The sequence below is a fragment of the Epinephelus fuscoguttatus genome, linkage group LG5, assembly GCF_011397635.1.
Source record: "Epinephelus fuscoguttatus linkage group LG5, E.fuscoguttatus.final_Chr_v1".
Lineage (NCBI taxonomy): Eukaryota > Metazoa > Chordata > Actinopteri > Perciformes > Serranidae > Epinephelus > Epinephelus fuscoguttatus.
The window spans coordinates 7,547,226-7,560,749 of record NC_064756.1 but is presented as its reverse complement, the minus strand read 5'-3'; the positions used below and the strand labels follow the sequence as shown (position 1 = coordinate 7,560,749).

The following is a 13,524-nucleotide window of genomic DNA, read 5'->3' as shown; positions in this document are numbered from 1 at the left end:
TTAAATTTATTTTAAATATTTATGCAATCACAATAATATTAGGCTACAGATGCAAACAGGTGGAATGGTGTTAAAGCTAAAATTTAATTCACTTAGATGCAATCCCACCTAATTATTTTTCAAGTGAAAATGGTCTCAAAACAAGTTACTTCTAGGTGTGATTTGTTTTGCCTAGAAATAAGACACATATTCTCGGTATGATTTTGAGTTTTTGCAGTGTGATGCAGTCTGACATTTTGAGACAGTCAGTCTACCTGCACATTAATGCTGTGAATGGACTTCATATTCACATAGTCTCCTTCATTTTGTGAAGGAGCAATGATGCGAATGTGGGTTCCATCAATGCACCCTATCACACTGAGAAATCCTAAAAGAAATTAAAATGACTAATCCCAGTCTGAGGTTGCAGCACCATGTCATTAACTGAATATTATTTATAATCATAAATTTTAACTGATTTCTACATCATTCACCTGCAATCCTGCGGAACTCCTCCTTGATGACCCTCACAGGTTTATGTCCAGGGAACACAACAAAAGAGTTTAATAGACGTTTCAGAGCTAGGGACACTTTCCTCACGGCTCTGCAGACAGTGGCCTTACTGATATATTCTGCATCTCCGATATTATACAGAAAACTCCCGTTTACAATAAAACGAATAGCAACACAAAGAATCTGGGTAGATGAAAGTGCAAGTCCACGGTTGGTGACGTTGGTTATGTCACGACGGATGAGGTTATGGATATAAATGATGGACTGTGATGTGAAACGCTACCGTTCAAAAAGAAAATTTTTCCCAGTTCTGGGCCTGTGAATAATCTCCCGACGAATGCGTAACTCCCTCCTCAGTAACACTGCCTCTTCGTCCACAGGGTCCTCCAAGAACGGACATGCCATGGTCGAAAAAATTAGATTTAGAACTAGAACACACTTTAGGATCCGACTTTACCTTGAGGACAGATGATCAAACTCGCTGAAACCCACGCGACTGAATCACACTGTGTGTGGCGTAAGAGGGAGGAGGCAGCTAGAAACTCGAGGTTCATTGAAGAAAACCTGCTCCCGACCAGGTTAGGTTCACAGAATCAGTTGCCATAGTAACTGACACCGAGCTTCAGTTACCTCAGTTTCTGAAACGGGCTGGAGTTACTCCGCTTTCTCTGGTTTAAGTTACCTCCCTCTCTGAAACGGAAAACCCAGAGTTTCCCTCATTTCAGGGTTAACAGACTCAAAGTTTTCACTAAACCTGCTTTGTGAAACGGACCCCAGAAGGGCAAAATATCCCTGAAAAGTTCCAAACTTGCCACACTTTTTTCTTTTTTTTAATTTAATTGTAAGTTGTGTTTAGAAATATGCATCTCAAAATCAATACATCTAATTAATATTTTTATAATACCAATAGATTAAATGACAGTATATAACGTGAAAGGGTGCTGTTGAACTTTATCGTATTATACAGAGAAGTGTTTCAGTTATTTAGCCAATCCTCTGATATTAATTTGCTTTAATTTTCATTATATCAATTTAATTAAATTCAATTTCATTTCTAAAGCCCAATATCACAAATCACAGTTTGCCTTAGAGGGCTTTGCAGCATACGACATCCCTCTGTCCTTTGGACCCTCACAGGTGATAAGGAAAAACTCTCCAAAAAAAACCTTCAACAGGTTAAAAAATGGTAGAAACCTCAGGAAGAACAACTGAGGAGGGATCCCTCTTCCAGGATGGACAGACGTGCAATAGATGTTGTTTATACAGAACAAATCAACATACTAAATTTACAGTGATCCTTAATATGTATGTATTAGACTGCATTAGTTTTACATAGACGTAGAACAAACTAGAGTATGTATTCAGCAAATTGCTAGAAACACGACTCCAAATCAATGCTGATGTTGCCCTGTGCCATTTGGCCACTCCTTGCTTACATGTTCACCATATAAACTTCACATAGAGATGACATGTAACTGATGTATGTACAGCTTGTTGCGCTGCCCCCAAGTAGCCAACAAAATCTATGAATACAGGTTTATGGTGAGTTCGATTAAACTATCAGATCTCGAGGCCCTGTCCTGAAGACATCCCCTGCATCAGAATGTAGTTTCAGAAAGAATCACATTTCCACACAGCAAATCTTGGTCCATACCAGACGCCAGACAAATCTACTGCATCTCGACTGGAACTGATTGAGTGCAGCTATAAATGGCTCCGTTTGTGTTGACATTTTATCACAAACTGCTTCAGGTTCCATCTAACATCTCTGTTTTCTCTCTCCATATAGTTCCACTTTAACCCAGCCCAGTCTATCTTGGTAATGGAGGGAGAGGACTTGGAAAACATGAACGCTGCTGTGAGGAAAGTTTCCTACATAAACTCTCGTCAGTTTCCCACACCAGGCATCCGACGTTTGCACATCTCCACTGCCGTCCAGTACGTACCGTTCTTTTTCTCTTCCTTCCACTTGCTGCCTGTGTCTCTATACTTTTATTTAAACTTTCTGTTCCCTATTTTTTCAGTTAGTGCTGTGTTGGTTTCTCTGTATCTGAGACACGAGGGGTGCCAACCTACCTCAACACTTCTGTTAAGTGTTAAGACAACACAGTCGATATCACAGCCTGACTTGATACATCATTCCCTTCTCACGCATTGATCCCGATCCCTCCTTCTCTCACCTCTCTCTCTCTCTGTTTCTCCTTTCCTCTGCTGTGACTTTCCTTTCCTTTCCCTTTAATACACCATTTTCTGTTCGCTGTCGCCACCGGGGGCCAGTTTTTACATTTTCATGTCATGTATTAATAATTCTGCCTGGATTTTGCCAGAGGAATGAGAGAAAGAGATATACAAAAAGAGAGAGAAAGTGTGTGTGGGGGGGTGGGGCTGAGGCTGGCTGGTAAAACAGCCTCCCTCGGCGGGCTACCATTAAAATTCATGATTGTTTTAAATATATGTAGACCCCTACAGCGCAGCCCTGGGGGTTCACTCTCCGCCCTCCTGTTGGGTTCGATGCACGGCCGTGGGCCCGAGAACTTCAACTAACACAGCAGAAGTGAGGGTGTGTGTGTCCGTGCGTGTTGGTGTGTGCGCTGCACAGGCGGCTGGTGATGAAGCAGAGTCATCGTAGCTGGAGGCACACCGATTATCAAGGAATACATTATGCTAATGACGGCTAGGCTTGCGTCACTGCTAAATGTTGTTTAAATTAAGTTTCTCTCACAGACTGCTGACTGGTCTGCGAGTTGCCATAGTTGTGTGCATGCCTGAGTGTGCGTGTGTGTGCATATAAGAGATGAAAACGGCGTGAAACACTACTTGCGGATCTGTGTGGCAAATGTGTCAGAGAGCGTCCATTTAAGAACATGTGTAAAGACTCAGTGATGAGGTGTATTTTTTCTCGTTGCAGTTTATTTTCATATTTACACCCAGAAGAGACACCAGTGGAAAAAAATCTCCTCAACTAAGTTAGTTACGCTGAGAGCCTGAAACATGGCCTCCTGCCACGACTGAATAAACCCCCTGTCACTGCTACAGACAGTATCGCCCCTCACAAATGCGAAGAGATGTTAAATATTTCCTGCCGATGCAATTAAACTTGTTTCTTGCTGACGCCTAGTAACTGCAGTTACTGCAGGCATTGAGAAAATAATTAGGCAAACAGCGCTAATTAACAACCCGTATGGACTCCGCTGTTATATTTCTTCTCTGGGACTAACTTATTCCACTTCTCTTATGAAGAGTGGTTTATACATTAACGTAAAACTTAAATTAAACGCTGAGCCTCAATTAAACGCTGAGTCCATTTTACTAGCTGGGTGTGACTACACATTTTAATAAAATAAACACAGGTTTCAATGAGACGCCGGGTCGGGTTGAATTTTTCAAATGTACAAAACCTCTTATAGCCCAGTGGGTTGCTGACTACCCGCTCAAGCAGTATGGAGATGCTACACATCGTTAGCTCAGTTAGATTCTCCACAATTCAGTCGTTAAGTTCATTTTAATAAAACCACCACAAAGAAAACTTAAGTTCCATTTGCAGTATAATATTTGGTGGCATGGCTCTGTTCTGGGGCCTCTGCCTTTTGCACAGATGTAACACACTTCAGCCATCTGTAATGAAGCTAAATGATAATTCACAAGTCTCATTTGAAATCTGAGTGAACAAGCAAGTTATTTCTTATGTAGCCTCTAAAAACAATGACAAAAATGTAATTTTATGCTAATCTTAGGCTCTTAATTATTTCTTACTATTTATGAATGTCTCCATAAAACACATACAGATAGAAGCCCTGCTACCTGTGAAGGAATTTAGCTCAAATTTCACAGCAGGCCTCAGTAGGAGTCTAGGTTACTAAAATCTGACAGCAGGACAACAAATTGTCTGTTAGATTTACTTACGTGTCTCTGCAGGAACAGCACAGTTGTAATTAGTGGCATTTATTAAGGCTAATAATTCTTTTAATGTGAGCTGGATTCAGGTCTTTGCTGTCTGATGCTGCAACTAACAGAGACATTAAAGGAACCGAGCCACAGATAACGTTCTGTGTTTTCTCCAGTTTCCATGCTGTCAAAATATCTTACAAAAATCTGTTGGTTTTATTGGTTGTCGAGGTTTAATCTGAGGTCAGAGGTCGAGTGTGTTTGAAGTGTAACCTGCTGTCAGTCACTTTGTCCATACACATAACATACTGCACATAACTATAAACCTACAAAATCAAGTTGGCAAAAAAGCAATTACTGCGCATTAGCACAGGTGCAGAGACAGTAAATCTGCCTGATTAGAAAATGATTAGATTTTATGAGAGGCATTCACAAGGGTTTGTGTACATGATATTTTTGGCACTCTAGCAGCAGATGAAAGAGAACTCAAAATTGAAATGTGTGATTAACAGGGTAAATATTTTTAGTCATGTCAGAGAGAATCATGGACCCCTTAGGGAGTCGTGTGCCACCCGTTCCATGCAAAGTGTCACAATACACACTTTGAGATTCAGTGTGATTTTCAGTGATAATTTTTTTTCTCAACTGTATTTATGCAACACAACTTTGCTCAGAAACTTTAAACAGACTTTAAGGGGCTTTGCTTATGACAACAATTTTTCAACAACATATGTTAAGTTCAGACTGTTGAATGGACTTCCTGTTGTCATGGTCATGATTGTGTTAGCCACAGGGTGTGTGTGACCACCAGTGTGCGACTTCTGTTTGCAGCAGCACATTTGCGTGTGTAGTCTCGTTGATAGCACCGGTGATTTAACTTTTAATTTGTTGTTTTAGTACTTCATCCAGAACACACACTAGCAGAAAAGACTCTCCTCAACTGAGTTAGTTTTACTCAGAGTCTGAAAAATAGCTTCCCGCCATTACACATAAGCAAGGAATGGGTAAAAGAAAAAAAAAAAAACTTCCACGGACAGTATCACTCCTCACAAATAAACAGAGATGTTAATTAATTCCCCCAAATGCGATTAAATTTGTTTTGTGCTGACGACTAATAACTGCAATTACTGGAGGCAACGAGAAAATAAAAGTAACCAGCGCTAATCTTTGCAACAGCCCTTTTAGACTCCCTTGTCATATTTCTTTATAATTAAGTTGGACTGGCTCCAGGATTTTTTTTTTTTTTTTTCAGCTCGGCAGGCCCACGCAGCAGCCGTCTCCCTGCATCACTGAGTTTGTATCTCCCACTGCTCACAACAATGGCTTAGTGCCCGAGCAGCGAACAGACACACACCACCGGCTGTGGCCACAGGATAGAAAAGGAGAGATTACACGATGCCCCAAAACCTGTTTTTGTCTCAAACTGTGGCCTCAGACAACTCACTGTGGAGGATTAGAGACAATAGTTAAGTTTCCATCCAGCTGTCAGACAAAGTTTCAGAGATTCTTTTTTTTTTTTTTTTTTTATGTTACAGAAAACTTAATGTGAATCTTTTTCCATCAGCTGAGTCAAAGCCAGTAGGTATCTATACCACAAGCACATCCATGAAAACAATCAGGTCTGTCAAGACATGTTAACTAGAAGTTTGTGTTATCTGAGACCAAAAAAAAGTAATCAGCCAGCGGTAGTACCAGGCTTGTTTGGTGCCGCTGCAGAAATTGATCCTTTTGTTAAAATATTTATAATTACTGTAAAACTTCAATTAAAAGCCCTGTCCCTTTTACTAGCCCATTGTGGCTACACGTTTTGACAAATAAATATGTCTCAATTAGACGCCCGGTCTGGTTGCCAAGCAGTTCATTTTTTTAATAGAAGTTTTTCGGACAACACATTCTGACTCCAATCTCATCACATACCGACGTTTGGTCATGGACTTTCCATGTCTAGAATTGACATGAAAGGTACCCTGGCTGAGTTGGTTGTTGACGTTCTGGGACGTCGTGTCAAGTTCTGCCTGTTACATGCATTGCCTTCTTTCAATATACACTTTCGTTTTCAATGGGAGGTTTACCGTTTAGATACAGTCTCTTTCAAAATAAAAGCACTACGTCAGTATAACAATGCAAATTGATGATTTTTTCCTCCAACAACTAACGCACATGGTTGGGTTTAGGAAAAAGAACAGGGTTTGGCTTTATAATCTTACAGGACGCAAACACTGCTCTCCCGGGTGAAAGTCGTTGTTTGTTGGACCCATTCACCACCTCCCCCACCCGCCCTACCCAGACTTTCCTCACCGTAACTTTCGTTCTTGTCCCGTCATGTTACCCCCTGATGCCGCCAAGCACCATTTAACTGTAACGGCAACCAGCTGTGTATCATGCCAACGTTAAATGACTTTTTTCGTCAGTGTCTGATGCTGAAAGTCACTGCCCAAGCACTGGATTTCCACGACTTCAGAGTGAGACCGGGTTGTTTCGGATGTATAAAAGTAGGTTGTTGGCTACCTCAAATTATGCGTCCATTCCTTTCCAGATCCCATTCCCATTCCAGATTACCCAGTAAGTTATTCATGTTCCTTTGGACCGTAGGTGTCCTCAGATCAAAAGACTCAAAAGGGTTTTTCATAAAAACGTATCCAAGTTGTGTGTATTGTTTTAACAGGATAAAGTGGTGTTGTGTCAGTATGCCGGCGGGTACTGTAATCCTCGAGTGCCTTAACTCTCTTTCTCTCTCTTGGAGCTAGATCAAATGAATGATTTATAACTGATATTGGAAGCCTAATTTCATACTGGTTTAAATAAACAGTATGATTATATTTTCAGATCTTTGCGGACCGACAGTTTTGTGTGAAAAGAATAAAGGCCTGTTTATTTCAGTGATTTTAGCAAATAGCCCGGGCTATTAATTAAAGTTCTACAGTACTATAACAATGTAATGATATTTCAACTTTTATCTTCATTTTTTACAGAAAAAAATAATATAATAAGGCGGCACAGTGGTGCAATGGTTAGCATTGTTGTCTCACAGCAAGAGGATCCCTGGTTTGAACCCAAGGGTGGGGGAGCCCTTGTGTGTGGAGTTTGCATGTTCTCCCCATGTCAGTGTGGGTTTCCTCCAGGTGCTCCAGCTTCCTCCCACAGTCCAAAGACATGCAGGTTAATTGGTGACTCTAAATTGTCCGTAGGTGTGAATGTGAGTGTGAATGGTCGTCTGTCTCTATGTGTCAGCCCTGTGATAGTCTGGTGACGTGTCCAGGCTTACAGGATTTACAGAAATTCGTCATTAGCAACACAAAATCTGTCAGATAGTACTTCACAGGCACACCAGTGTCCCTGTTATTGTCTTATCCTGATTTGATCATGTTCAGGATATGCTATGAAACCTGGTAATTCGTATCTGTTTATGACTCTAACAGTATGTAGGTTTCTGCAGGAGTGTCGTTGACTTCCACCTCTGTTATTTTGAGATGCTGGTGTTGTTAGTGTCATACTCTCACTTATGGATGTCCTCGCTAAGTTTTATGATCCAATTATCTTTTTTGCACAGTAGCTGAGGATTCGTCCCTTCTTGTCAGGTGTTAGCCGAACGAACCACAGCCGTTTCTGTTAGGTTGTATTCAGAATCACTTCCTGTAGCTCAATATATCGACCGTCCACCATTTTACAGTGTCTGAATGCTGAGTGTCAAATGTCTGCACTTTAATGCCCTCAGTTCAGTGCCATCACAAATTCCTTCAACTGCATGACAAAAGCAGTGTCCGTGACATGCACCCAACTGACTTTACAGCTGTTAGTGTCGACCAAAAATGACGATGATTCATTAGTGTCTCAATTTACTGCTCTCTATAGAGTACACTGTTGAGTTTCTATTATATAGGGAGCAGTGAGTGAGTGAATGGAGGAGGACCTTGGGCACAGCTTTAATATAAAGTTCTTTTATTTACCTCAGTGGCAGAGAGATCCGGACTTTTACTCTGGACAAGCTTATATAAGCAACAGGCCATTGCCCGGTTAATACAATCTCAACCTTCCTCCATGTTCAAGTGTTGTCTTGATCAGTTTCAACTTTGTGTTCCACTTTACCTTTTTCCCCAAACAATGGGTGCATTCTGAGTCACATACGTTTTCTTTTTACTTTTAGTAGGCACTGCAGCTGCCCTTAAAAAGCATATGTTGCATGCAGTAAGCACACTATCAGGACATTTAAATTTCTCATTACATTACGCCCTGAACTTTGACCCTCTTGCTTTTATAACATTAAATTGGAGATAAAAAAGAAAAAAAACACCACTTACCGAGTTCACCAGAGACACAGACACTGCTGTTGTTACTTTGCAATGTATGTGGTTTAACTTTTAAGTTATAACTGCACAGATTGCAGATTCTAACATTATATTTGGGACAGTGAAATTACAATTTGCAATATTTCTGATGAATTTGTTCACTTATCAATATTCCTATTATTACAATTCAGCTGGTCAGCTACTCAAATGCACTGTCATCCGTCATTGTGACTTCTGACAAATGTCAATCGGCTGTCATCTGTTTGTGGGTCAGTTGTTGAGATGTATCGTCCACTGCACAGAGGATTGTGGGTCAGAACAGACAGAAAAGTATGCAGGCTTGCATTAAGCCGCTATCTGGACACTTTATCACTCGAAAAGAACAGCGACCCACTCGTAACTCTTTCCAGTTACATTTCCATAACTCACAGTATATGTTCATATAAAGGACATACAGACATTTGTACAATGATGACAAAACATCCAGTTCTCTGTGATTTAGGTTTAGGCGTCAGCCTGTTGACTGGTTAGCATTAGCCTACCATTAGCCTACCATTAGCATTATGTTGACTCGACTTTTGGCTAACTAAACAATTGGCGTGCTGCTGACTACTGTTACAGCATCTAACAAACTAAATAGTTAATGTTTATGTGATTTACCTTTGTTCCACTGGTTTACTGCCTCCTGTGTATCTTGGCACATGGCCTCAAGCAACAAGGTTGCCAAGTCCTTTGTTGCTGTATTGCCAGAATATGCTGGTCTGTGGCACAGTATGGCGTTGAGCTGGTCATACCACTTGTACGGCGGGCAAACCCACGGTGACTGTTGTAGTCCTTCAGCTTCTTATAATCTTGCTTAAGTTTCTTCAACTTTTCACACATTTGTGTCAGTGTGTGCCCTAAATTTAGCTCCACCAGCTTGTCGGCTATTCTTCTATAGACTTGGTCGTTTCGAGTCACCAACTCGAAGTCCCAGTGAATTTCTTCCTCGACAAATAGGTTCAAAAAAGCCTGGACCTCGTCGTTCGTCCACTTCTTGTAACTTCTCTTTTTTTGCTCCACTCTCCAAATGATCAAAACACAAACGAAGTGAAGCTTGTAGAAATGAAATACGGTTTGCAGCCACACTGGCACGGAAGTGCGGAACGCTGCATGAGTGCGTTCTTCAGCACACAGCCCCGCCCATCGAGAATTCCGGGGAATCTGAAAAGTCCTACCCCCTACTTTGTTTCAGGGAAAGTTTGGGGTTGAGGGAAAGTTTTTTCCCCGGGTAATTTAGGTGGAAACACGCCGAGGTTGTTTTAAAATCCCGCGTAAATGGTAAAAGTTCCTGCAGTGGAAAAGGGGCTAATGTTTAACGCCTGCAGTGGCATTTACCTACTAACTCTGAGAGAGGGCGCCCTTGGGCTAATAACCCAGGTACAGCCACATCACTACACAAGTGCATGACTATCACCTTTATAGCAAGTGGAATATAAACTCTGTTACACTTGCATACTAAAAAATCAGACCGGATGTAGTAGAACATCTTGGTATTTTTGGTATACTGCATTTGACATACTATGTATTGTGGCATTCTAATTCTTTTTCTGGCACTAGTAGTATGGGTATAGATTCACAAATAAAACTTCCTGTAGTATATTTACATTAAAAGTCTGTCTAATGTGAAAAAATCAGGAAGTTTTGTGAACGGTAGCATAACATTAACAACTGTATTTTGTTTTACTGATGGAATTAGTGCTGTCAAAATGGACATTACACTAGTAAAGTGACTTTTTTTTCTTTTCCCCAGCCTACATTTGCAGTCATTATTTGAATACTACCTTTTATATTAGTATTTATACTATTAAATAATATAATGTAGACTGGGCATCTGAAATTAATTACTAAAAAATGTTCCTCCTGGCTTGTCTGTGCTTAAAATGCTCTTGGCTAGTATAATCCAAAGTTCACTATATACAGGGATGAGACAGTGTGTATATATCATGCTAAGCAAATACATTTCAGAAACTTCTACACATCCAGTATCCACAGACACTTTTTAAATGGTTTACTTTGATGTTCAGCCAAACCTGCTCCTTCTTATTGCTGTTTCCTTTCAGTTTCACTAATTCTATTCGTAAAAATTCATATAAAACTACCCCGCTCTGGATGAAAAAACATATGGGCATTCATCATATGGATTTATGCATTGCAGCATAGTTTCCATCAAGATGTAGGTGAGAAAATATAGGATGCATAACAGCTGAAGTCTTATATACAGCAGGTTTCCAATGCAGGAAATAAGCTTGTTATGATTTCTTGCTGTAGCTGCTTACAGAGCTACAGAAGGGAGAGAAAGCATTGATGTCCCTCCCACTGACAGATGTTTGTGTGCTTGAAAGGCCTTCGGTGAAATGTAAAAACAAAAATCAGGTTGTTTGTTCAGCTTTCACGGCTTACGCCACCACCATCACCACCATCACCACCCTCATTCCTTCCCCCCACCCTCCCATCCCTCCTCTCCTTCCCTCTCCCTCCTCTATCCTTTCCTCATTTTAATGTCTCTTGTTTTCCATTTGATTGATGTGTAATCTGCAGCCTTTACGCTGTGTGTATGTGTGCATCCGCCAATACATCACAATGGCTGTGAGTCACGAGTGCACTCATTTGTGTGAATGTGGCCAATCCGTGTATGTGTGTGTGTGTGTGTGTGTGTGCACTCTTCCCTGTGTGGCTGTGTTGTGAGCTCACAGCTTGCTAGCTCTAGTCCTAGAGAGCCGATATGTGTCCGTCTATTAAAGGTTGCCAGTGGATGCTGTGCATTTAAACACATGCTAGCACACGGCGATGGGCAAGCAGGGAAGCAGGCATGCACGTATGAAATCACAGCAGGCACGCTGCTGCAGGTCTGTGTCTGCTGCCTGAGCACCGACAGAGCGCTTTACCCCTGAATAACTGCACACACTGTGGTCTGGATTTATCAGCTTTTAGTGCGCTGAGGAGGTCCTGTAGGTATTGATAAGCTTGATTAGCTGCTGCTCCACAGTTTTACATTTTGGTGCCGAATAGCTACTTGTGTTAGCGAAAGAGTTATTTTATAAAATGTCTACAAGTGCTCCTCAGTGTCTGCTGTCACCTTTAGAGCTGTCTGCACTCCTTCTATAAGACCTTCTCCTCACTCAACAGGGTTCAGCTGTGTTGAGTAAAATCAGGATGAAAACAGAGAAATGCACTTGGTGACACAGACATGCACTCATGAAGGACATCTTATACATGGGAGGCATAGTGTCTGTGGGAGACTGTGGTCAATGTCATCGTATTGTGAAAGATTTCAGTTACCGGAGTATTAGTCACTGCTGAAAAATAAACTTGTTGTCATCTCAGTGTTATTACTGGAATAACAATACCAAACACACACAAAGCAGAAAGAAACTTATTCAGCCTGTTTAGATGCGCATCTAGAAGTATCGCATCGGAAAATTATGATGGAAACGCCAAAATTCAAATTAAAATCCCCTGATTCGCACAAATTAAAATATGCTCGCTTTAGTTAGGTTTTGGTTGATTCCAAAAAATGCGGATTCGCAAAACGGGGGATGGAAACAGTTATGTTTGAATTAAGTCTGACATAGCGCACCACTCTCCATGGTGATATCCACACTCTAGGTCGGGAATGCAGTGATGCATTTACAAGCTGGTTGCCAACCGCCAGAAAACGTAGAAGAAGAAGAAGACTTGTTTTGTTTCCGGTTCTGCGGAAAACTCATGTGAGTTTGAAGTTTTCACCAAAGTCCGTACATTTAATGCAAATACACAGGATTCGTATTTGTTTTGATACGCATTCCCCAATGATTCAAATCACTTTTGGATGGAAACATAGCTAGTGACTACATTTTGTTTGTCACACTATACTAGACTTTTTTGAACCATTCTGTACTATAACTTTCTTATTGACATTTTTACATCATGTTATGCAAAACTTTTTAGTGTTATTTTTAAGTCATACCATACTATGAATTTTATAAGACGATATACAATGCTTTTTTACTTTGAAGTTTTTAATGACTTTCTTTATCAAAATATACTATGCCTTTTTTATATCATAATACATTGACACTTTTTAATGCCATTTTTATATGATACTATGGCCTCTCTTTTTTTTTTTTTTACAATGCTTTGTAGCATACTTTGCTGGGGCCTTTTAAAAAACATTTTTATGACATAATACTATACTACGCTTTGTTATATTGACATTTTTATATCATATTATACTATGCCTTTTTTGAAGAATATTTTTTGGCCTGTAACAGGACGTTACTTAATGTGAATGGGAGAATCGAACACACGGCCACAGGTCATGGACATTGCCTTTGCACATGGGATGCCACCTCTACAGGATGCCCCAAAATCTCATTTTTCATGGCTACTTTTTTATACTATACTAAACTATAACTTTTTATTAACATTTTTGCATCATACCATACTATTGCTTTTTAATGGCGTTTTATATCATACTGTACTATGATTTTTATTGAAATTTTTATATCTTGCTATACTATGACATTTTGTGTCATACTGTACTATTCTATGACTTTTTTTATCATGCTAGACTATGACTGTATTATCATGCTATACTCTGAAGTTTTTTATCATGCTATACTGTGACTTTTTTGATCATGCTATACTATGACTTTTCTATCATGCTATCCTATGTTTTTTTTTTATCATGCTATACTATGACTTTTTTTATCATGCTATACTATGTCTATTTAATCATACTATGCTATGTTTTTTTTGTCATGCTTTCCTATGACTTTTTTTATCATGCTAGACTGTGACTTTTTTTATCATACTATACTATGACTTTATTATCATGTTA

The 13,524-nt window shown here is 40.1% G+C and overlaps 1 protein-coding gene across 1 annotated transcript in view; it reads left to right on the top strand.

Moving 5' to 3' along the window:
- LOC125888249 (calsyntenin-2-like) overlaps positions 1-13,524 on the top strand; it is a 377,475-nt gene that overhangs the window by 323,581 nt on the left and 40,370 nt on the right. The window contains exon 11 of the mRNA XM_049575486.1: positions 2,282-2,430. Within this exon, the coding sequence (XP_049431443.1) occupies positions 2,282-2,430 (149 nt within the window). The remainder of the gene's footprint in view (positions 1-2,281; positions 2,431-13,524) is intronic.